At 38.6% G+C, this 26,173-nt stretch overlaps 1 protein-coding gene across 5 annotated transcripts in view; it reads left to right on the forward strand.

Moving 5' to 3' along the window:
* The window catches only part of LOC136831322 (zinc finger-containing ubiquitin peptidase 1-like), a 308,022-nt gene that overhangs the window by 224,550 nt on the left and 57,299 nt on the right, over positions 1–26,173 (forward strand). For 3 of the 5 annotated variants that reach the window (XM_067091557.1, XM_067091555.1, XM_067091556.1), the window contains exon 8: positions 24,456–24,547. In XM_067091557.1, the coding sequence (XP_066947658.1) occupies positions 24,456–24,547 (92 nt within the window). Of the gene's footprint in view, positions 1–23,505; positions 23,643–24,455; positions 24,548–26,173 lie in introns of all 5 variants that reach the window. The other 2 variants (XR_010850840.1, XR_010850839.1) reach the window with 1 other exon arrangement.

Here is a 26,173-nt window from a genome sequence, read left to right on the forward strand (position 1 = left end):
TTCTAAAATTAGCCTCAGAAACTAATAACGATCAATGTTCTTATTTGAATCTGTTAAGGAAGACGTTGTTCCTGATTAGTCTAGCTTCAGGTGCCAGAAAATCAGAACTGTCTGCTCTCTCTAGAGGTGTGAATCATGTGGATTTTCTCCCGTCAGGAGAAGTTCTACTTTCCCCAGATCAAAGGTTCTTAGCAAAAAAATGAAGATCCTCAGGATAGGTGGTCCCCCTGGAAGGTTGTTCCTCTTCCACAAGACCTGTCTTTATGCCCAGTCGCTACCTTGAGGGCCTATTTACGGAGAACTTCTCAGTGTTTGTCTGGTCCTCTTTTTATCAGGGAAAAAGGAGGAACGCTTTCTTTAAAGGCTATCAGACAACAAATTCTATACTTCATTAAACAAGCTAATCCGGATTCAGTCCCTAAGGTTCATGATATCCGAGCAGTGGCTACCTCCACTAATTATTTTCATACTATGAATTTTGATGAGCTTAAGAAGTATCACGGGCTGGAAATCTCCATCAGTGTTCAAACGCCACTATCTGAAATCACTGGAAGCTCTGAAGTTCCCTACGGTGGCTGTAGGGAGCATTATCCCTCCACCTTAAATTAACCTTTAATCCCTATCCTCTCCCCTGCCCACCTGCCTCATTTACTTGCCCTGCGATTTTCTCCTGGACCAGACATGCTTCACAGCCTGGCTCCTCATATTATGTTGTACAATTTTGCGGTGTTAGTTTTTAAGTTTAGCATGTTATGTTTGCTGTAATTTAGTTTTAAGTCCGGAGGTACCTTTATAAATTTTCTGTCATTTATTTAGTCTTAGTACCTTCCCATTATAGTATTATTTATGTACATAGTTGTTTCTCATGTCCTTTACTGTGATATTAATTGTATCCCTAGTTATAACTCAGTTTATCTGCCTATACCTTTGGTATTTAATCATGTTTTGAGGGATAATTAAAACTATTTTCAGTAATAGTGTTTTTATACATGTCCACCTAACTATTCGCTCCTTTTAGACTTTCACCAAAGCTTAGTATGCTTCTCTGTCATGATTTCACCGGCTGACACAGGGACGAGCTCAGAAAAGGGATTTTGACAAAGGAAAATCTATTTCTGAGGAGGCCCTGTGTCACCCGTGACCCTCCCAGGGTCTAGATTTCCCCCCAAGTAGGCATACCAAGCTTGTGGGGGTGCTAGCCTGGAATGAGTACAGATGGTGCTGGGGGTCGTCGGTTGGCGGGCAGGTGAGTGCGGGGCGTTAGATCGGCTCCTCACGTTCCGGGGTTTTGTCATTGGGATATCTACAGAGTGCAGTCCTGTGGCAGTGACAACAATCACTCACCCTTATCTATACCGACATCTATTTCCTAATAGCTTTTTCTCTGGTATATTTAGCAATATCTATACCTAGAAATTCGTGCATAATAGGAATTTCACCGGGTGACACAGGGCCTCCCTCAGAAATAGATTTTTCCTTTGTCAAAATCCATTTTTTAAAAAAAATATTTTAAATATAATTTTACTTGTCTTTTGTATGTCCTATTTGTTTTATTAACTTTTCAGTGTTTTGCCTGTCCTCGGTGTGAGTTTGTTGAAAAATTTTCCTTTTAAGCCGATTGTCATTTTTATGTTCTGACTTTGCCTTTGTATATTTTTTCTGTAATTTTTATTGTCAATGTTTTTGTTTTTTAATTCTAGAACCCTGATGATGTAATCATGGATTCTGAAACGTTGGGAATAAACATGGAATCAAATGACTATTTCCTTTTATTCTTGTCCACCTTTGCTTGATTACATATTTGTTTTTATGTATATATATATTATATATATATATATATATATATATATATATATATATATATATATATATATACAAGTATATATATATATATATTATATATATATTACATATATATATATATATATATATATATATATATATATATATATATATTATATATATCTTATATATATATATATATTATATATATATATATATCTTATATATATACTATATATATATATATATATATATCTTATACAATATATCGTATATATATATATATATATATCCCTTTATTATTTTATTTATATATTATATATATATATATTTAAATATTATATATACTTATATATTATATATATATATATATATATTTCTCTGCATATAATATATAACTATATATTTATATTATATATCTTATATATATCTATATATCTTATATATATATATATACATACCAGGTGTTTCAAAATTCTGAGCCCTTCCCAGAACAAATGGAAAGTTACCCTCAAGTTTTCTACATAGCCTATCTCCAAGTACATTATTTTAAGTACATTATTTTAAGTTTCTATTAAACTATTTTTCATTTACATTTCTTGTATTTTATGTACTGAGTGATGGAGTTACATACAGCCATGGCTAATTCTGACCAAAGGAAATCAGATGGATTTGACCGAATCCAGGCTATAACCTTCAGAGAGGCCAGGGGATGCTGGTTACATCCTTGAATTTTTGCAGTTTCTGGATAGCTAAATACATTAAAAGAAATGAATCCTTTGTTAAAAGAAACTGGAACAAAAATCCATGACTGTCATTGCAAAAAGAGTGAGAATCTTGGAAGGCATGAATTCCTTTCTCAGGAGTCAAAAGACATCATAGCTGAGGCAGTGGGTGGACCAAGAAAGTCTTTACGTAAATTGCCGCTTGAACTAGAAACAAAAAGGGAAAGAAGAGAAGTTATAGTGCTGTATATCGTGAGTTGAAAAAATCTGGTATCAAGCCATTTCATGTTATCAGCAAGCCCAACATCACTCAGCAACAGAGAGAAGACTGTGCATGGTTTTGTGGTTCATTCCTTAAAGATTGTGATGAAGCTGAATTTCTCCATGTTGCCACATCAAATGAAGTCTTCATATATACAGTCAGGAAGCCAAATCATAAAAATGACATCATTTGGGCTGCAAAGTTGGATGATATCAGCGATGACATGCGCTATCTTCAAGTTGTGAAATTTCCTGAATGTTTGGGAATTTTTCTATTTTACAGCCAAACAGTTAATGTGGATCATCAAAGAAAAAGGACAGTCATGGAATGGCAAATACTTCAGAGAAACTATGCTTACTGGTGGAGTGTTTCCTTTCGTCAAAGATCCTGAAAATATGTTATCTGTTGAAGAAGTAACGATTTTGCATAAGGCACCATGTTTCAAGGCTCTTCAGACACAGGAGCAGCTTCAAAACAGTTGTATCGATTTCTTCTAGTCAAGTGAATTTCCAGGTAGCTTCCCTGATTAGTGTGTGTGAAAATATTGGTAGTATCTTAAAGGATCATGTTGAAGCATGCACAGTGAACTATGATGGTATACTAAGCCTCACAACAAGTAAGAGAGTGACCAAAGTGCTCAGGGAAATGGAGTTTGAGTCTCAGCCTTTTATGATTTTCTGAAATAACCCCTCAAGAATGCAGGCTGCATGTACAGCCAGATGGAGGCCCACAAAATATTAAACACTCAGAGAGAAACTGGTAAATACCTGTTCTGAATTACTTTTGTTTTTGTCCTTATCAATTTTAATTTATGCTGTAGAGGGGGGTCCCTGTAATTTCGAAACACCCTGTATATATACAAATACAGTAGAACCCCGGTCCTCGACCATACTAGAACTCGACATAATCGGATTTACACAAAATGTCGAGTAAATTTTGGTCGAGTTCTCCAACAACAAACCGAATCCATCATGAATCATATGATGCTTGTAGAAAAAAGAGTTTTGGACAGCTGATTCCGCTTGTTGGTGGCGTTCTTCCCATGCATATTTAAAAGCATTTAAAGTCCACACATGCTGCTGCTGTTGTTTGGAGAAGTACACCTTGCACAGGTATGTACAGTATCATTTTCTTTGCTTTCTGCACTGAATTTTCATCCAATCATGGGTCCCAATATGTTAGGGAATCATAATATTTACTGAAAGATGTTTTACAGTGATTTTACTACACTATTCCAGTAGACTGTATGAAATTTATGATCAAATACTGAATGTTTCCGTAATTAGTACAGGCTGATACACCACCAGGGTGGCACTGTTGGTTTGTTTACATCTGCCAGAAGCTGGAGTTCATGTAATTTAGAAATTTTTTTTCAATTTTATGATAACAGACATACAGAATTCGGCTTTATCACTGTATTATTAACTTTAATGTGATAATCAGGCTTGTTTTTCAGTGTTATCATTATTAACAACAGTTTTCATGTGTACCCGTTACAGTACATTCTGGTAGTGACTACTGTATAGGCTACCTAGCTAAGACTATGGTGCTCGGTCTATCATCGGTAAAAGAGCATTGGTCGAGGCCAATTTCTTTGATACAGTATGCATTTAAAAATGTAAAAGTGCATTTTTCTGATACGGTAAGTTATTCAACTCTGAACTTATTTAATTGTAATTTGCGTAATGTTTTGTATAAAAAGGTAAGGTTGGGGGTAATGACAGGTGGTCAGGAATTGATTAATCCATTTTCAGTTATTTCTCATTGGAGAAATTAACTCAGAATTCGACTAACCTGAATCAGGATATACATGCTTCTTCTTTAAACAGACCTTGGAGGATCTTTACTGCTACATATCTATATATATATATATATATATATATATTATATATATATATATATATATATATATATATATATATATATATATATATATATAGTATATATATATATCATATATATATATATATATATACAGGCAGTCCCCTTGTTAAACGGGGTTCTGTTCTGAGAGTGTGATGATAACCAAAAATCAGCGATTTTTAGGCTGATTGGCACCCTCTGTTAGGCATGTATCAGCACCAGTATCCAATTATTGTTACAGATAGCGGAAATCGTGATATTCGCATCGGAAATATAATTTCATCACTAGACAAGTGCCAAAAACTGGATATAATTTCAGCCCGCCATTAACTGGGGACTGCCTGTATATACATAAACATATATATATACATATATATATATATGTAAATACATGGATATATATTATATATATATACATGGTGGTCAGAACCAGACTTCAGCTGACAGCATTAGGTTCCGAACAGAGCGGTCTGAAGTCGATCTCAGGTGAACTATCGACCAACCACATATGTACATGTATTCTGTACCTACCATATTATCCATCATATCTCCTAAGTATGACTAGCCTACATATACATTTTATATTATCCAAAAATGTGCATGTATAGTTTCCTATTTTTACGTGTTTAGCATATGAAATCTTATCTTGCTTGAACTCCTTGATTAATACATACTTTTATTAGTGTATTTAACATTTTATTGTAGGCATTCAAACCATCTGTCTGGTCTGTTTACATTTCTTATCAGCCATTTGCATTGCCAATCGGCTACACGTATGACCAATTATTTACTTTTGTTTATTTATAGGTTTGAATTAAATACATTACATTGTGGCTTATAAGATGCACTTTTAAAAAAAAAATGGCCTAAAAATCCCCTCGTCCTATCAAACATAATGTAGGCTCAAAATTTAAAATTTACAACAAATTATACACATGAAACGTCACGTAGATGTTGTAGCCTAAGCGTAAAATGGTTCGATTTGTTATCCTAATAACCTATTAAAAACAAAGTTTATTATAATTATATTTATCATTATCACACTTACCATCAAATTACTACTGCTAGTATTATAATCAATATCTACGTTGTTATTATCGATATTTTCATTAAAATGTTAATATCACTAAAATTTACAGCGGATCGCCACATTCCACATTTATAGATATAAAACATCGTGTGATTGCCACCTATTGGTGATTATCTCAAGAGCTTTACGGATAACAAGGCTTTAGTTCAGTTGGTAGTTGGCAATTCCTGCTAACATTCTTTTTACGCATAACAACATGGCTTCGATCAATTGGTGGTTGACAATTCCTGCTACCATTCTCTTTAGGCATAATAACAAGGCTTCGTTAAGTTCATACTGTAATTTAGTCTTTGTGCTAGCATTCTTTTTAAGAATAATAACATGGCTTTGTTCAGTTCTCTAGACTCGAGCCGTTATAGGAAACATTTTTATTTATTGAATTTTACCCTTGATTGCATACTTTTATAATATTTAATGGATATATATAACATATATTACTTAGGTAACATCTTTATTAATGTTTTTGTTGATTCTGCGGTAAGAAACAATGTTTACAAATGAATGTGTTGCAATCTATTGGTAAATTAAGGTTCATTTATTTTTTCAGCAGACAAAACATTCGATCGTAATGTTAAATGGCTGATTGTATAATACATATTTTGATAAATATAAATATGGTAAATAACTTCTTTATTAATGTTTTTGTTGATTCTGTTGGTAAGAATAATATATATGATAACCTAATACATTACAGTTTTACTTACCAAAATCATTATTGAAAAATTTTTTTCCTCAGTGTCCTGCTTCTGTTGTGTCCTATGCAGACATCGTGTAAGCCATCAAAACGGTAATTTGTTATTCATTTATTTGCAAAAATAGAAATAGAAACCTACATTACAAAAATGAATCTTTTACCATTCAAAAAACACAAACTACAATGCTGCCGAAAGCTGAGCATCTCTCGGATATGAACCTTCCGGTAGCGGAAAAGAATTTTCCATTATGTATTTTTCAAAATATAAAATTAAATATGATTATTATTATATTGTAGGTCTCTCGTAAAGTCAGTCAGTCGATAAGTTTATAATTTATATATATATATATATATATATATATATATATATATATTTCTGAGTCCAGTCCCGTGTCAGGCGGTGAAATTCCATTACAGCACGAATTTCTAGGTATAACATTGCTAGATATACCAGAGAAAAAGAGCTTTCAGGAAAGCTGGGGTTACTACCCCCAGTCGAGCGTCTTTAGGAAGGCGTCGGTATAATAAAGGGTGAGTGAAATACCACTACCACGGAAACCTACTCGAAAGATCTCTCCCTATCAAAATCCCGGAACAGAGCGGTGAGCCGTTACAGCCCCACACTCAACACCGCCAGGACGGCGACACCAGCGCCACCTACCTCATTCCATTTTCTAGCACGTGATTCACGTTTCTTTTGTGTGCGTCTTCCTTTATTTTGGATTTTCTTCATCTATGATGGCGTCGAGCAGCTTTTACCATCTCTAAGTTAAGTACCATCTTCTTGTGGGGTTTTGTTCTATTTTTTTGGCTGTTTTGGTCTCGTATTTTCATAAATATTGAGATCTTATTATGCGCCACGGCGTCCCCCGCCAGCCATGTCGAGCCATTTCATGAGGCGACTCCTTCTGTTCTTTTCAGTTGGAGTTGTCTCCCAGTCGTTATAGATAGATTTTGCCCCCTTGGTTCCCTTCCTGGTGGTTCCTTGCGGTGGCTCCCCCAATTTATGAATTACGTTTTTTTTTGGCCTGTCGGCCTTTGTGAGGGGTGATGCCCGATCCTTGTACCCCCCCTCCAGGTTGGGTTCTTTTTATTTTTAGTCTTCTAGGCTAATTAATTTTTTCTTGAAGATGGTGCTCTCTTTTAGTTTAATTTTATTTATTTTATTTTTGGTTTGTGGTGTGGTGGCGGCAGCCTTATAAAATATTTTTTCCCGAGGTAGGCTACGCTCTCTATTGAGCACATTTTGGTTCCATTTTTATTGTTTGATGTATGATGTGGTGGTAGTGTTTGCTTCCATCCCTTGCCCTGGGTGTGGAGTTCAGGTTGAGGGAGTTTTGTTGCTGTTTCCTCCAGGGTTCGTTTTTTAGTGGGCAGAGTGAGCCCCTTAGTTCTCTTCCTCCATTTGGGGGAATCGAGTTCTTTGGATGTGTTTCCTCTAGGCTAGTCGCCCCTTATCCCATTCTCGATCCCGGTTGGTTCTCGGCACAAAATTTCTCTCCCTGTTGGTTCCTCCTCCCTTTTCACTCCTCCCTTTTTCCTAGCCTATATTAGGTTAGGTTTTATTAGGCTACGCCTAGGTAGATGTTGGGCTTTGGGCTGTGTTGCTTCCCAGAGTAGACTACCCTTCCAAGATTCATCTTGGAGGTAGGTTGCAGTTGAGCGGGTGATCATGTTTCTCCTTGTCTCCTGTTCCTTCCTGGTAGCCTCCTCCCCTCCCCTCCTCCCCTCTCAGCCTTGCTCGACTACGCGCGGGTGACGCTAGATGGCGTTTTCTCCGAGTTCAGGACTCCTCCTGTTGGTAGAGGGATTCGCTCCCTCCCATATCGTCCCTAGCATCGCTGTGTTATTGGGGTTGGTGGTTCGTTTGCTCGAGCGTGTTGAGTCACTGTCCTCACCTCTCGTCTCCCCATCGGGTTCACGTTGGTTTGGGTAAAATATAATTGCTTCAGCCTATGTTATGAACATTGAGCATTTTACCCATCTTGTTTCTCGGCGGGAGATAGTATGTGGGATGGTTTTCATTATATAAAGGAGCGGATCCCTCCGTTCTCTTGAGTTTTACCATCACTTGTTAATTTTATTATTTTTGTTATTGTTTTTAGATAAGTCTGTTTATCTACAGGAGTACTCTCCTTTATATATTATATTCGTGAGTCCCTATACCCGGGGCTCCGCCGTTATTTTACTGGCAGCCCTTATGGTTGGTTCCTGGTTTCTCTTTTTCTTCATTCCCCGAGTACTCCGGGTGAAAATCTTACCTTCCACTCTGTGTAATTTAGAGCTTATTGGCCCAGTTTATGATAAGGGAGTTCTTCTCCACCGGAGTATTCCGGTTGTAGTTGAGTTTCGGCCTTGCCAGCTTTATTTTGCTTAGGGTGGGAGGTTCATGTACTTTTTCTACTTACAGACTGTTCGCTGTGAGGAGCCAGGGTGTACCGCCTCCCTCCAACAACCTTACGGTCACATAGTATGCCGGACCCACGCTGGTTGTGCGGTCCGGCTGGATGACCTGGTTGTTTGGCACCCTGATGGTTGTGAGGTTTGCTTCGCTCTCTGCACAACTGTCCAGGATGAGTCGGTAAGTGACAGTCTTTTACTCCGCTTTATGCTCCTCATATTGTATATTGTTTATGAGGTTCCCGGACTGGTTTTCATTTCTTAGCTAATTGTTGGTTTTCTTACAGGCGGATGAAAGCTTCCAAGAAGTCTGCCTTGGAATCCCCTCCGGGCCTGGGTGGCTGGGTTTGGCAGGAATGTTCCGTCGGGAAGCCCTACGTCCTCGACGCCAGGTTGAGGGACTTGCTTTACCCGCGCACGGGTGGCGGCCGCGGTGCCTGAAGATCTTGCCACCCCTATCATCCAGCAAATCCGGGATGAGACCCAGCCACCCCAAGTGGATATCTCTACGCTGAGGTCTCTCGGAGGATGTAGCCGCCTGGATCTTAACCTGGAACCGATGAACACAGAGCAGGACCAGGTGGTAAGTGGTGAGGTAAGTGAGGTTGTTGGGCGGGCCCCTCTTTGTTTGACTCCCCTGCTTCATCCATCTCTTCTTTTGCAGGTTTTGTGAAGTCTTCCTCCTTGGGTGATAGAGCTCCGTCTGCTATCCCCAAGTTGAAGTTGAAGACTTCATGGAAGGCGAAAGGCTATAAGTCCTCGACTTCCCAGAAGGCATTGCCCTTCCCCGTCGAAGGCTAAGGTCCCAGGACCTGTAGCCTCCGGGAGCAAGTCTGGTTCCTCCGGCAAAGGCGCGAGTAAGAGGGCTGCAAAACCAAGCCCTCCTCGCCAGCCTGCTTTTTGACGCACGAGGCCTTTGCAAATCAGCTCTATAAGAGGTTTACAGAGGACCTAGATACGAGATTTAATAAAATCTCTGAAAGTTGGCCAGTCATGATAACATACTGGCGGGAATGGCTCACCCACCCCAGCGAACCACAGTATGTTATCCCCGACACTGCGGACCTCCGCCGTTTGATGTCGGTAACCCTTGGCGTTTCGCACTCCGGGCCATCCAACATGATGGCAAGCTGACACTTGATGGTCTTGGCACGAGACGGTTGGAGAATTGGAGTTCTTCCCCGATCTCCTGCCCCCTTACCCAGGCTTCGTGAGGCTTACGGAGGAAGCCTGGATTCGGTCAGACAAGGTTCCTAGGAGACTGTCATCGTCCCTAGGGACCAAGCTCAGTCGGCTCTCCTGCGCACTCTGACGGAGTGGCAGGCAGACAAACACACGGTTGACTCCTTTCAAGGGCAACTTTACGATGTTCACCCTGGGAGACAACCTACCCACCCCTTGCATGGACAAAGTCGCTCTGGCTACGGCCCGAGCGTGCTTCGATGGTAACCCCTTACCTCAGCTAAGGGAGACAGACCCTACTTCCCTGGTATTCCCAGGAAGTAATGAGTTCTGGTGGACGCCCGTCCACTTTCACTGTCGGGAAGCTGGACCCCTTCTGCGCTTCCACGCAATTCAGTGAGCAGCTCCCCAAGCTGCCGGAATCATTGAAGGCGGAGTTTGATGCTCGGGTTAAGTTAGCCCGGTCCTTGAACTCCGGCTGCCTTACTGAAGCTACTGCCGTCTCCTGCTCGGACGAACCATTCTTCCAGGTTTTGGCTAAGTCCTTTGCTGGCTGGCTTCCAGTCTGACTTGTTCGAGTTTATCATGGCCAGACTGGAATGTAGAAAGTTCATCTTTGCCGATGCTACTATCCGCCACGAGCCTAACAAGCTCGTTAAAGCTCGATCTGGGGACCTAACCTCTTCCCTGAAGAGGAGGTCACAAACGTCATGGCCGAGGCTACACGGGCCAACCAGAGTCTTCGTTCTCGCTGGGGCATTTCTGCCTATAAGCGCAAGACCCCAGAATCGGCCGGCCCCCAATCGAGAGGAGGCAAACGTTCAGGAGGCATAAGAGGCCCCACCATCAGGCGGTAGTCCAAGCCGCCCCGGTCTCGGCAGTAGCACAGCCTTCTACCTCCAAGGCTCACCCCAACAGTATGTGCTGGTCCAACCAGCTGCACCCTCCTATGTGGCTTCACCAGCATACAACCCCACATATGAAGGCCGTGGTTTTTTCACGGCCTTAATAGGGTTGCAAGGGGAGGAAGGGGCAAAGGCCCTCATACAGAGGAAGCCCAACACCACCCCAAGGGAAGACCTGGACGTGGTAGGGGAATAAACCCGCTCCCTCCCACTGAGAGAACACAGGTAGGCGGTCGCCTGTTTTGGTTCAGGGACCAATGGACCTTCAGCCCTTGGGCACACAGCATTGTGTCCAAAGGACTAGGATGGAGCTGGATCAAAACCCTCCTCCTCTAACCAGGTTTTACCAGCCACCCACATCAATCCTAAAGGATTATGTGACAGAATTGCTCAACAAACGAGCAATAAAGAAAGTAAGGCACCTAAAGTTTCAAGGCAGGTTATTCACTGTTCCCAAAAAGACTCCGATCAGCAAAGAGTGATCCTGGATCTGTCGCGTCTAAATCTCTACATAAAATGCGACAAATTTCGCATGCTTACGGTAGCTCAGGTTCGGACTCTACTTCCGCGTGGAGCCGTCACCACCTCTATCGATCTTTCAGACGCTTATTATCACGTCCCAGTTGCGCGGAACTTCTCTCAGTTCCTCGGTTTCAGACTCTGGAATCAAGCCTACTCCTTCAGGGTCATGCCCTTCGGTCTGAACATTGCACCCAGGATATTCACAAAGCTGGCGGACACGGTAGTACAACAACTCCGGTCCCAAGGGATATCCCTAGCAGCATATTTAGACGATTGGATAATTTGGGCACCAACAGTTCCGGAGTGTCAGAAAGCCACGTCCATAGTCATCAATTTCCTGGAGTCATTTAGGTTTTCAACTGAACAGAGAGAAGTCCCGCTGACTCGAGTCCCGGTTTCAGTGGTTGGGTCTCCAGTGGGATCTGTCATCTCACACGCTGTCTCTTCCGCCTCCCAAGAGGAAAGAGATAGCATCTCTCACCAGGAGATTCCTCAAAAATCCATCAGCATCCCGCCGGTCCCAAGAAAGGGTCCTGGGTCTCTTCAGTTTGCCTCAGTGACAGACCTGCTCTTAAAAGCCAAATTAAAAGACATAAACAGAGTGTGGCAGAGTCGAGCCAATGTCAAGCTCAGAGACAAGGTCTCCTCTATTCCTCAAATCTTAAAGACAAGACTGCGGCCTTGGACCTCAGTCAGAGGCCTGTCCAAAACAGTTCCACTTCAATTTCCCCCTCCGGCACTAGTTGTTCACACAGACGCTTCCCTAAGCGGCTGGGGGGGATATTCACCAAAACAGAAAGTACAAGGAACGTGGTCCACAATGTTTCAGCAGTTCCATATAAACACCCTGGAAGCTATGGCGGTCTTTCTAACTCTGAAGAAAATCCGCCCCCCAACCGGATTCATATCAGGTTGGTATTGACAGCGCAGTGGTAGTTCATTGCATCAACAGGGGCGGCTCCAAATCAGGTCGAGTAAACCAAGTAATGGTTGCTATCTTCTCCCTGGCGAACAAGCACGGCTGGCACCTGTCAGCCACCCACCTAGCGGGGTGTCCGGAACGTGGTGGCGGATTCCCTGTCCAGGACTACTCCGTTGGAGACGGAGTGGTCCCTGGACGTGGAATCTTTCAAATGGATTTGCCGCCGGGTTCCGGGCCTCCAAGTGGATCTGTTCGCAACGGAGAGCAACTTCAAGCTCCCCTGTTATGTGGCCCCAACCTGGACCCTCAGGCGCACGCCACAGACGCAATGACAGTAGATTGGAACAATTGGGAGAAGATTTATCTTTTCCCTCCAATAAATTTACTGCTGAAAGTTTTACACAAACTCAGGACATTCAAAGGTCAACCAGCCCTAGTAGCCCCTATTGGCCGAAGAGCAATTGGTTCCCTCTTCTTCAGGAACTGGGATTACGGAGTCTTCGGATTCCCAAGCCCATTCTGACCCAGACAGTACAAACCAAGACTGTGTCAGCTTCCTCAAGGATTCAGAATGCCCTAGTTTTATGGACTTTATAAAATTCGCAGCTCAAAAGGAGCAAACATTGACCCTGTCAACACTCTGTTTTTAGAATCAGATAAAAGAGATTCTACTATTAGACAGTATGACTCAGCAGTCAAAATTAGCCTCCTTCCTAAAAGCATCTGAAGCCAAAATCATGACAGCTAATTTAGGAGTTTCCTTCTTTAGATCACTGTTTGAGAAAGGCCTTGCTCCGGCCACTATTACCACAGTCAAGTCAGCATTGAAGAAAGTATTTCTTTACGGCTTTAAAATCGACCTTACAGATTCCTATTTTTCATCTATCCCCAGAGCATGCGCTCGTCTGAGACCAGTATCACGCCCACAGTCTGTTACGTGGTTTCTCAATGACGTCCTTAAGTTAGCATCAGAGTTGGATAACTTTCATTGCTCTTATCAGGATCTGTTAAGGAAGACTTTATTTTTGATTAGCTTGGCTTCAGGTGCTAGAATCTCAGAGCTGTCGGCTCTCACTAGAGGTGATAATTTTGTGAACTTCCTCCCATCTGGAGAGGTCCTCCTTTCCCCTGACCCTAGATTTTTAGCTAAGAACGAAGACCCACAGGACAGGTGGTCTCCTTGGAAGGTGGTGCCCTTCCTCAAGACCAGTCTTTATGTCCAGTTTATACACTTAAATCTTACCTTTTAAGAACTCCACAGAGTAAGTCGGGTCCTCTTTTTATCAGGGAGAAAGGTGGTACTCTTTCACTAAATGCTATAAGACAACAAATTCTATATTTCATTAAACAGGCCAACCCAGATTCAGTTCCTAAGGTTCATGATATTCGAGCAGTTGCTACTTCCATTAATTACTTTCATAATATGGACTTCTCAGAGTTATCTAAATTTCGGGTTGAAATCACCTCTAGTGTTTAAACGCCACTATTTAAAAATCACTCAAGCCCTGAAATTTTCTACCATAGCAGTGGGAAGTGTCATCTCCCACCTTAATTAATCATATCCTTATCCTTTCCTTTCCCCCGCCCGCCTGCCTCATTTACTTATCTGCTTATTCTCCTGGTTGATTATGCCTCACTGCCTGGCTCCTCATATTGATGTATCTTGTATCTGTTGATGGAAAAGTGTAATCTGACATGCCATGATTGTTTTTTCTTATGGGTACTGGACTTTTTTATTTGGCTCCATGTACCCCAGATATATGTATATGTTCTGTATGTGTTAATTTTCATTGATCTTGTCTCTTACGTGTTTAGCCTAAGTTTACGTGTATAGTATTAAGGTTGTATTTGCAATTGTTTTGTGCACATTTCATGTTTCACTTGCTTTAAGTAATTTTAAGATTTTTGAGGGCTTCTTCCCATCAGTGTCGGGACCTCCCAGTGTTTCATAGTATTAAGTTTTTTGATGTGCCTTAGATTTAGTATGCCTTAGTCTTAGTATTCTTGCTTCATGGAAGAGATTACTTTAATTAAAATTATTTTGTTAAAATTTTGCCTTTTCTTCAGATTACCCCCAATTTTTTTTCCAGTAGTTGCAGCCTTGGCATGATTCTCTATCACTATTTCACCGGCTGACACGGACTGGACTCAGAAAAGGGATTTTGACAAAGGAAAAATCTATTTCTGAGGAAGGTCCCGTGTCACCCGGTGACCCTCCCCTGATCACCTAGTACTCCTCCCCACTTGCACATGCCAAGTCTGGGGTTAATGCTAGCATGGAATGAGGTAGGTGGCGCTGGTGTCGCCGTCCTGGCGGGTGTTGAGTGTGGGGCTGTAACGGCTCACCGCTCTGTTCGGGGATTTTGATAGGGAGAGATCTTTCGAGTAGGTTTCCGTGGTAGTGGTATTTCACTCACCCTTCTTATACCGACGTCTTCCTAGAAGGCGATCGACTGGGGTAGTAACCCAGCTTTCCTGAAAGCTCTTTTTCTCTGGTATATCTAGCAATGTTATACCTAGAAATTCGTGCTGTAATGGAATTTCACCGGGTGACACGGACCTTCCTCAGAAATAGATTTTTCCTTTGTCAAAATCCCTTATATATATATATATATATATATATATATATATATATATTATATATATATATATATATATATATATAATATACATAGATATACATATATATATTGTTATGACCTCACTACCTCAAGATCATCAGGTTCAAAATACAAACAAACAATTGGGCTGAAATGACTGACGAGAGGTGTATAGCAAAGGGGGAGGAACAGAACAATACCCAAAAGTGATTTTAATATTAATTTATTATAATATTGGGTTTGTATTTACAAGTGAGTCAAGTCTGGCATAAATCAATAAATATACAACATCACAAAATCAAAGAGTCAGTCATAAATATGTAGGAAAATTATGTTTACGTGCCCAAGCAAAACTATCAAAACATCAAATAAAAGTAAACACTTGTGATTACATCAAGAAAAACAAACATTACAGACAGCATAATTATTACAAGTAGCATCAATTAACAAATAATGGTATAACCAAAATACCCAAATATCTAAGAATTCAATAAAGCAGCATAAATAATAATCCAAAGTATCATAAATACCAATTCACTCATAACAACAGTCAATTCATAAATATCTGTAATAATAATTCACAATCCACCTACAGTACAAAACTGAACATCTACCCAGAGATGTCATAAAACAAAGGGTCACAGAGGATGACCATCAAGGTCATCGAGGATGACCATCAAACTACTGCCGTGAAGTCATCAAAATGCCATGGTGACAAACAGGAACATCTCCAAAAAAACACAGACGTTTCACAGCAGAGTTGATCGACAGCCAAACTTGTCTCAGAGGAATGCCTCCTTCCACTGATGACTAGGGTTAGTCATCAACTTTTTTCGAAAACTCAGAATGAAGTTCACATCCTCAAATACAAGGCAGTTCCCGGTTTTGGGATGGGGTTCCATTTTTCATTTTGAGCAGGCGTCAGGCTCGAAAATCGTCATAAACCGAAAAATCGTCAAAAATCCTAAGAAAATCTTATTTTTAATGCTTTGGGTGTATTGAAAATTATGTAAACTGCATTTTTATTGAGTTTTTTCATAAAAAAAAATCAAATTTTGATTATTCTGCCATTTTGGAGCCATATTTCTTCCGTCGGATTGGCATACCATGCGTCGTAACCCTGGAACATGCATTGTAAACCGGGAAATAATTTCTGATGACTATATTTGAAAAGTGTCGTAACCTCAGAACGTCGTAAGCCGGACCCATCGCAAACCGGGGACTGCCTGTACTGTAGTGGCCAATAGGTAATTACTACCTGCTGTTAAACACGTCCATGCTGCTATGCTGTCTGGACCCTGACTCAATGATTACCCAAACTTGACTGACGCTCTCGAAGACACTTAGACAGATGTCAACTCCTACTGCTAAAGAAAACAAAAAAGTAAGGAGGCAACAACCCACCAAGGGAACAATCGGCAAACGATTGTCTCACACCTCCCTACCTAACAGAAAAAGAAATTACAAAAAAATTTTTTTTTACACTCAAAATACTCTCCCCCGAGGCTGCCACACCCCCGCCAGCTCAAAACAGAACCAATCCTGGCCTAAGGTCGCCAATTGTTATGACTTCACTACCTCGAGATCATCAGGTTCGAAATACTAACAAACAATTGGGCTGAAATGACTGACGAGAGGTGATGAGCAAAGCGGGGAGGAACAGAACAGTACCCAAAAGTGGCCTTAATATTAATTTATTATAATAAGGTATATACATATTTACAAGTGAGTCAAGTCTGGCGTAAATCAATAAATATACAACTTCACACAATCAAAGAGTCAGTCATAAATATGTAGGAAAATTAGTTACGTGCCCAAGCAAAACTATCAAAACATCAAATCAAAGTAAACACTCACGCTACATCAAGAAAACAAACATTACAGACAGCATAATTATTACAAGTAGCATCAATTAACAAATAGTGGTATAACCAAAAATACCCAAATATCTAAGAATTCAATAAAGCAGCATAAATAATAATCCAAAGTATCATAAATACCAATTCACTCATAACAACAGTCAGTTCATAAATATCTGTAATAATAATTCACAATCCACCTACAGTACAAAACTGAACATCTACCCAGAGATGTCAAGACCACCAACAAGGGTCACAGAGGATGACCATCAAAGGTCATCGAGGATGACCATCAAACTACTAATCCGTGAAGTCTTTTAAACCGTTGCCACACGGCAAACAGAACATCTCCATAAAACACAGACATTCACAGCAGAGTTGATCGATTGCCAAACTGCTGTCTCAGAGGAATACCTCCTCTCCTCTGATGACAAGGGTTAGTCATCAATTAGTCCTTGAACTTGAACTGCTAGTTCACATCCTCAAATACTGTAGTGGCCAACATTTAACTACTACTGACTGTTAAACACATCCATGCTGCTATGCTGTCTGGACCCTTGCGATGATTACCTAAACTTGACTGACGTTGTCGAAGACATCAGACAGACATCAACTCCTGCTGCTAAAGAAAACAAAAAGTAAGGAGGCAACAACCCACCAAGGGAAAATCGGCAAACAATTGTACTCACAATATAATGGTCATACAAATATATATATATATATATATATATATATATATATAAATATATATATATATATATATATATATATATATATATATATATATATATATATATATATATATATATATATAGGTATTATGTATGTATATATATGTGCATCCAATACATACAGTTTATAAACCACACTTGGATTGTTGGCAATGCTGTATGGATGGAAAGAGATAATGGTATCTCTGCGACAGTTATAAACACTCTTGGAAAGGGGTGTTGTTGGGTTGGCAGGTCAGGGTAAGCATGGGGGAGTTAGAAGAACTGAGTGGGGAGGGCAGGGAGGGCCCTTTTCTGCAATGAAGCTTTTGTGACTGTTATAGGCATAAAAGCATTGTCACTTAAAAGTCATTTTGTTTATCCTTTTGAGTTGCTAAGTATTGTTAGGGGGTAGGCTGGGGTAAGTGCTTACAGGGTAGGAGCTCTGGGAGAGCTGAGTGGAGAGTGTTGGACAGGGTTTCATGTCCTTGGGAGCTTTTCTTGCCTATCACTGTCTTAGTCTGTGTATGTGTGCATGTTTATACATACATCATGTATGTATGCATTTGTATACTTACACATATCACATTGAGGTAAAAACAGTACACAATTTCTGTGCTCTCTCTCTCTCTCTCTCTCTCTCTCTCTCTCTCTCTCTCTCTCTCTCTCTCTCTCTCTCTCTCTCTCTCTCTGGGTAATTCTATTATACTATCTGTATGGTATGGCATAAGAAAATCTAGGAATTCTTACCAGTCCAAAACACGTCACAAAAACTTAGGTAATCATATGTCAATTGGAGAGAGAGAGAGGGAGAGAGAGAGACAAACATTAATACAATTGCTTATTGAAGTGCAATTTACATGAAATCATCAGAACTGAATTTTTACCAAATGAATTGAACTACAAAGCACAGTACTTGAAGATATTGCTTGTTCATATGGCACAAACAAAAGACTAAGTTTTCCATTTAGTTATAGCTCACTTTTCTTTCAGTCATAACCATTAAACATTTGGGGGCAATAGGGATTGCCTGTCCATATGAGTCCAAGACATGATAAAAACAATTGCTTTTAGATATTGTTTGCTGTTTGTTCAGTTTTACCACTGTGTCATGTCTGATGTCTGTAACTCTCTCTCTCTCTCTCTCTCTCTCTCTCTCTCTCTCTCTCTCTCTCTCTCTCTCTCTCTCTCTCTCTCTCTCTCTCTCTCTCTCTCTCTCTCTCCATGTAGTGTAAATGTAATCACTTTAGTGAAATGTAAAGTGTAAACTTTTCATAAGTACTGTAATAACAGTTGCTGTTTCTCTCTCTCTCTCTCTCTCTCTCTCTCTCTCTCTCAAAACCTTACGAGTACTCATAGGTTGATTCTCATACCTTCGAGAACTCAGCTCATACTCAAAGTGTGAACTTGATGTACAGTACATAATAAAGTTAATATCCATGGATGCAGTGTAATTAATATGATTGTGTTCATCATTAAATATAGAGCATTTCATATTTACCAAATGTTGCAACCGATGATTTACAATAGCCTAAGCTTTAGGAGCATATGGTGGATTTCTGATGGTATATAGATTTCATAAGTTTTTGTATGTCATAAAAATTAAATAAAAATATTGCTGTGAGACATCTTTTGAAAGCCCTGCACACACAAACACACACACACACATACATATTTGAATGAAATGTTTACAAGATTTTTAATGCGGAGGTACGTGTACTACCAAGATGCAGTACAAAATGGTAGCTTCTTAACTCCCTTGGGACAGGACATATCTTATGATATCTAATAATTGCATATGAAAACTACCAGCGCATGCCATATGATTATTTCATGCCATAGTTTTTCAATGAATTTCGCAGGAAAGCATTTAAGTCACTTGAATAGTCATAAATGACTTTGTGGCAACTCTTTTGGCAACACTCATACCTCAGCTCAGTGATATGAAGGAGAATAGTCTCCCAAAAGATTTTGTGTCAAAATGTACTACATCATCCCGTTCCAGTACATCTCGTATATATTTATTCATAAATGTACTTTGATTGTTGTTGGTTTTAGTTCTTATCTTTTACAATGTTGTTAGCTTTAATTGTAATTTTTCTAAATAAAGTCCAAAAAATTCTTAGAAAGAACATGTATAACTCACCTTTCCGGTACATCTTATGCAGTATAAAACCCACATATTCGCGGGGGATGTGTACCACATCCCCCACGAATAGCTAAAGTCCGCAAATACCTAAAACCCTTCTAAAAACACTTAGAACTGCCAATTTTGATAGTTCAAACACAAAAAAAAAAAAAAAAAAAACTCTAAAAATGCTTATACAGGTATTATCCTACTTATGATGGGGTTAGGTTCCAAGAAACCCATCATTTTTTGGAAAAAATATCTCAAATATAGGCTAGCCTACATTAGGGTATTCAGTACCATGTACAGTATACATATATAGTAGCCTAGCCTACACTATAAAGTATACTCTATACATACATGGTATAGTAGTTATTAATATCAGCTAATTCTATAGGTTCATGAAGAGTGACTTATGATAATTCAATACAAAGAGGAATTGAATAACAAACAAGAATTAACTTAGCCTACACTATGGTATATCGTATACATATATGGTAGCTAGCCTATATTTTACTGTACTCTATATTCACATATTACTATCGTATTATACAAACATTAACATAATGAATATGCATCTTTTCCATGGATTTTTAAAAATATTCTGCGTTACTTCACTGTATTCAATGTTTTGGTTTGGAAATCAATAATGCGGTGTTTATTTCGCTGTATTTAACTGAGTCCAGAGTGCTTTTCTTGCTTCTAGTTAGCGTAAATGAATTATATGGGGCAAGGTTATTTTTAGTTATACAAAGTGTTTTTATATCTATATGGGGCAAGGTTATTTTTAGTTATACAAAGTGTTTTTAAGCCGAAATATAACTAAAATACATCTCGTTGTGAAATTCATTTAGCTATTTTTTTCATTAATAGATGACGACGGCCGTTTGGGGGTATGTTTGTTTTGTGTAAAAAAAAAAAATCAGATTCCGTTTGCTATTTTCACTTGATTTCATCAAAATACAAGCTTTACGTATTTATTGTTTATCAGCGTAAAAACATCAGTACAGTAATGTGTTCTTTCGTGCCCAGTAGTTTTGATTATAATACTTCCTCTCCAATTTTAATTACGACCGAGTTCCATCCTGTTGCCGATGCACAATGATTTATAGTCATTAGTAGCTTGAACATTGTTTTCTCAGCTTCAGCTACAACTTGCAGCTTAAATTTAGCAGTATATTTCCTTGCTGATCTTTTATCTATAGCGAATAAGGTATAATGTAAAAATATGTCAGTCCTATTGTACTCACCATCATTTGTAACATAAAACCATCATTTGTAACATAGCTGTGGTAATTGTTTACTACCGTATGATGGTTGAAATACAAGCAAAACAGCTGTTGTTATCCGATTCGGTTATAAGCAAAACAAGTTTCTCATTTGGTTTTTTATGGCTGTATGCATTTATGGAAGAGTATAACGTTACTAACAATACTTTTATCATTCTTTTTTAATTTTTTAACTAGAAGATGGGATAAAGAGATGGAGGAAAAGAAATTTGTCTCTTGTAATTTGGTCTCTCTCACTGCCTGATTGTACACTGCTACCTGTCTGTGTGAAATTTAAAAATATTTTATAAATATTGTCGTATTGGTATTAATTGTTTACCCCATTGCAAAATCGAATTATGTATGGCAAATTATCATAACTCGAGCACTACCTGGAAACTTGAGTATTTTAATAGTTTTATCACAAAAAGTGCATTTAGTCATGAAAATATGAAAATACAGTAATTAGTGAATATTTCTCAGTGAAAAATACCGCGAATAGGTGAATTTTCCGCAGATAATGTGTATATATGTTCCACAGAGAAATCTGTGAATAGGTGAGTCTGTGAATCGTGAGAACGTGAATACGGGGTTTACTTATATTTGTCACTGGTTGTAGTTCTTGTCTTTTATGATAGTATGTGAGCTGTGATTGTAATGCTGCAAAATAAAGTACAAAAAACTATTAGAAAGACCATGTATAGCTCACTAAAATTAGCATATTTTTACAAATGTCTTGGAAAAGAGGTTGGAAATATTAACTTGCAACTTCCTGTGCCAGGTAGAAAAAACTTTTGAGAATTTTTGTTTATACTCTGAGCATATCTTCCTCTTTCCATTGATGTGTGGTTTTTTTTTTAATTGACAAACCTTACATTTGTCCAGTCATGGGGTTTTGTTGATGTATTTATAGGCCAGCCTGTAAGAGTTAATATAAAATCAGCGTATGTATACATACGTGTATGTCTGCATATGTATACATACACGTATGTATCACACTGCCGTGTGTTTGCTTGCCTTTTCTCTCTCTGAATAGTTTCTTTATAAAAAAAAAGAGGTTTTTCAAATCTGGCCCACATAAGCAGTTTCTGAATTGCTTGCAGAAAAGAGAAAGAGCATTTGAATGGCAAATTTCTTTTCATAGTTTATAAATACTATGCTGCACAGTTTGGTTTTTATTGTGTATAAAGTACTGTAGTGTATTCTTTGTAGTGACAAAATAAGGAGAAGAAGGTGACAAAATTGCCATTTCACATCTGTAGAGTTTTCTTGTGATATCCAAAATTTTCCAGTATCTGGCAGGGCCTTGTTAATTCAGATAAATGAGGGATTACTGTATTTATATGGCATAATTAATAAGAATTTATTTGTGTAAATGTCATATGCAAATTTGAAGTGAATTTTAATGTTTGATAACAAAAAAATAAACCTCTTATTCTGCGTAGCATATCCTCCTCCCATCATACAGGCAGAGGCTAAAAGTGAAGTGAGGCTGATCAGACAAGGGGTTCTGTATGATGTGGGGTGGGGGAATAACCACTGCTAGTTTTAAGAATTTAGCAAACCTTTAGCTGATCACATATACTGGATATCAAGGCACAAATGAAGTAAGGAGTTGGTATTTATGGAGTAGAAGTTTTTTTTTTGTGGCAAGTAATACAACTGAGTGATTCTTATGTGGCACATTGCATAATTTTGCAATCAGCCACAGATAGGTCCGAGATGAGCCATGGAAGGGCAGAAGTATTTAGTAACTATTCAGACTTATGTGTAACCATTTTCATGCAGTAAATGGAAGACATCTAGGCATTGTGATGACCTTTTAACTCAGGCATTTTGCTAATTGGGACCATAGTCCAAAATCATCAAAAGAAGTTAATCTGATATCATTTGAAATGCATTGTAGGGGTTTAGAGTAAACTACATTTAAAATCCTGTAAATTTTCATGGTGATTATTCCAAACCATGATTGTTCCTTCAGGTGTCGTAAGGTAAATTCGATCCGTGTGTACTTTTTTCTTTACTTCTTCAAGAACATGAGACATTAATAAGGTTTTCGTATTTGGTAGTTGATACTGTTTTAGGTGACTAGGAGTAATGTTATGAATGAGCATGCTGAAGGGGTTTGATTTCTGATTTTTATTTATTTATCTTTTTTTTTTTTTTTGACAACTCGAATGCTCATCTCTGGCTATCCATATAGAACAGATAATTGCTGTGGTCAGCTTTCATTTAAAGGTGTTTAATGAGATTGTCATCCTTTTTAATGTTCAATAGGTTAACCATTTTTTATTCATACTTTCTTTGTTTTCCTATGGTTACTTGAAATTTTATTATTTTTGTGCAATCCAAGTCATTTAGGTAGAAAATCACACCATAAACTTGTGTAAAATTAAGTTGATGGCAACAGTATGGTAATGTAATGATGCCTTGGTAATGTGACAATAAGGGTGAATGGTTTTGACAAAAGCAGAGTGAAATGTGATGTATAGGATAAGGATTATCTAGGATTGCTATTTCTCTTGTGTTTTCCCTATTCTGGGTGTGACCACATTTTGTTCTTCTTCTTTGCTTCATGCCTATTATTTTTCAGATCATGAGAGAGATAGTCAAGCAGCATCTCCTGACATGTGTCCCGAAACACAAATTCCAGTTTTCTTTAAATGAAAGTGTTGGTCTCACATCATTGACATTAGGAAAATCTCTTCCTGGAATGTTTGAGACCATGTGGTGAGACTCTTTAGCTGTACATATTTAGTTTGTGTTATGGTGCGGGATCTTTGTTCTAGGACATGAATGTTTTTTTTTGTAATGAGTTTTGCATGGCGTATTGTATTTGTTATGGGTTTTGTTAATGTTCTAGTCCTCTGAATACTACTGAGAAAATCCTTTAATGATTAGCTAAATTATTTTAACTGTATACAGTATTAGGACCTCTTAGAGTTAACTGGAAAAGTAGTCTTGTTAGTTTGGTGCTTGTGACTTTTTGAATCGTAATATGTGGCTTTTTTTATTTTTGATAATTTTTTGTGAGCAGTGCTGCTTTGACATTTTACATCCCACTGGCCAATTTTTGTGGGACTTATCCCTGCAAGTATGAGTTGAACTGTGTGCTGAGAAGTGGAAAAGTAACAGAGTATGGTCTTGAAATGTGCATAGATCGGTATCTGATGCTGGAAGCTTCGAAAGGGAATGGTTTTATACAAACAGTTGTCCTGTTTCAGTCTCGTGATGGTTCTTTCAATTTTTCACAAGTAATCTTTAGATTATTAATTGGGACTACCAGTTTTTTATGTACATGTTTTTTTTGTGATTCTGGACTATGGTGCTCAGTTGAGTAACATTTCCTTTAGCATAGCATTTTCAATAATAGTGAACTTGTATCAATTCCGTTTCTATAGCAAGAAATACTTTCCAAAGAACAAGAATTTGATAATTGGTTTTGTTGCTAAATGCTATGTTATGTAGATAGCATATCCTTTGAGAGCATGAATAAGATGTTTACTCTTTAGATGCATTTATATAATATGTACTTTATTCTAGGGTTGTGAGCAGCTAGGTGGCAAGTTGTCAAATACAAGAAAGTGGATTGGTGCCACGGAAGTAGTCACCTTGCTGTCGTTCTTTAAAATAAGGTAAAGGAAACCTAAACAAACTTATCAGAAAGCAGAGGTCTGCTTTTTTATGGTAGTTTCTTCAGAAATTCACTTTTGACTTTGTTATACTTGGTAAGAAGTAAAAATATTTTCAGGTTTTGAAGATAATAATGTTTTTTATATAAGTAACTTACCAAATAATTACATAGCTATAGTTTCAACTTGCTCGACAGCTTAAATAAAAAAAATCACGGGTGATGCTTCACTAACGGGAATACCGGGAACAACTTAGCAGACAACCTTATTCTGCTTTTGCGATGGCAGCTTTGTTCTTGAATTTGCCGTTTGGAAACCGGGTTTCAGCGAAGTATTATCACTGTTTTCAGGTAGCCTTCAAGCCTACAGATTTCAGGATCAGTATTTTATTGTTTTCTTATTAAGATCTGATTCAGGGTTATCATATTTCGCTCCAGTAGCGAATTTGCAATTATTTGATTAACTACCATTAACGTAATTTATCAATTAAACATGAACATTGCTTGCTCTACCACTTTTACCAATTAACGTAATGAAACATAAATATTGCATTTGCTTCCGAACCGATATTTTCTATAATAAAATACATATCTGCAAGTCTCAAATAATGTTTGATAAGAATTGAGATATGTCTGTATGATGGTACTCTGTGTACTTCAAACTACTGTCAGTAAAGGTTGACTTTCCTTTTCCGAGCAGCGTGATAAATCTAAATATTGTGTTCGCCACCAGACTGATATTTTCGGTACGATATGCAGATCTGCAAGTCTCAAATAATATTTGATAGGATTTGAGATATGTCTGTATGACAGTACTCTGTGTACTGTAACTATTGTTGGTAAAGGTTGACTTTCCTTTTCCGATTAGTATAATAAACTTAAATATTGTGTTTGCTACTGGACTGATATTTTCAGTAATGAAATGCATATCTGCAAGTCTCGATTAACATTTGATAGGAATTGAGATATGTCCATATATGGTACTCTGTATACTTCAAACTGTTGTCTGTAAAGGAATAATTGAACATCTTCTTATTCTTACACTTTTCTTTGCAGAGAGCTAAAAAAAATGTAAGGGCAGTACGTAATACAGGCAGTCCCCAGTTATCGGTGGGGGGTCCGTTCTGACGGCCTGATGATAACCGAAAATCACCAATAACCGAAAATCAGCTATTTTCGGCACTGTACCTGTGCCAGTACCCAATTGTCGGCGCTGATAAGCGGAAATCGCGATTTTTGGTGCTGAAAATTGCTGATTTTCGTCACTAGACAAGCCCCGTAAAACCGAATTGCCAATAACCAAGCCTGCTGATAACCAAACCCGCTGATAACTGGGGACTGCCTGTAAGGAGAGAAATTGTACTTTAATTTTAGTTGCCTTTTTTTTGAGGAGAGTAGCCGCTCTCGACAGCCGGGAACCGTGCTCTGAGCTTCTAAAGTGTTCATCAGCTCTTGAGCTCTTAGTTCCTTAGCTACTAGCTTGCCTGGCGCCCAGCTAGCCTGGTGCCAACTACAGCCTGGTGACAGCTGAGAGCTCCCAGAACCGACTCCTGATCTTCTGGCGCCAGCTTTCTCCCTGCATCAATTTTCTCTCCTGCTACTGGCCCTCGTTATTTTTCATCACTTGCTC

This window comes from Macrobrachium rosenbergii, chromosome 48 (assembly GCF_040412425.1).
Source record: "Macrobrachium rosenbergii isolate ZJJX-2024 chromosome 48, ASM4041242v1, whole genome shotgun sequence".
In the NCBI taxonomy this organism is placed as follows: domain Eukaryota; kingdom Metazoa; phylum Arthropoda; class Malacostraca; order Decapoda; family Palaemonidae; genus Macrobrachium; species Macrobrachium rosenbergii.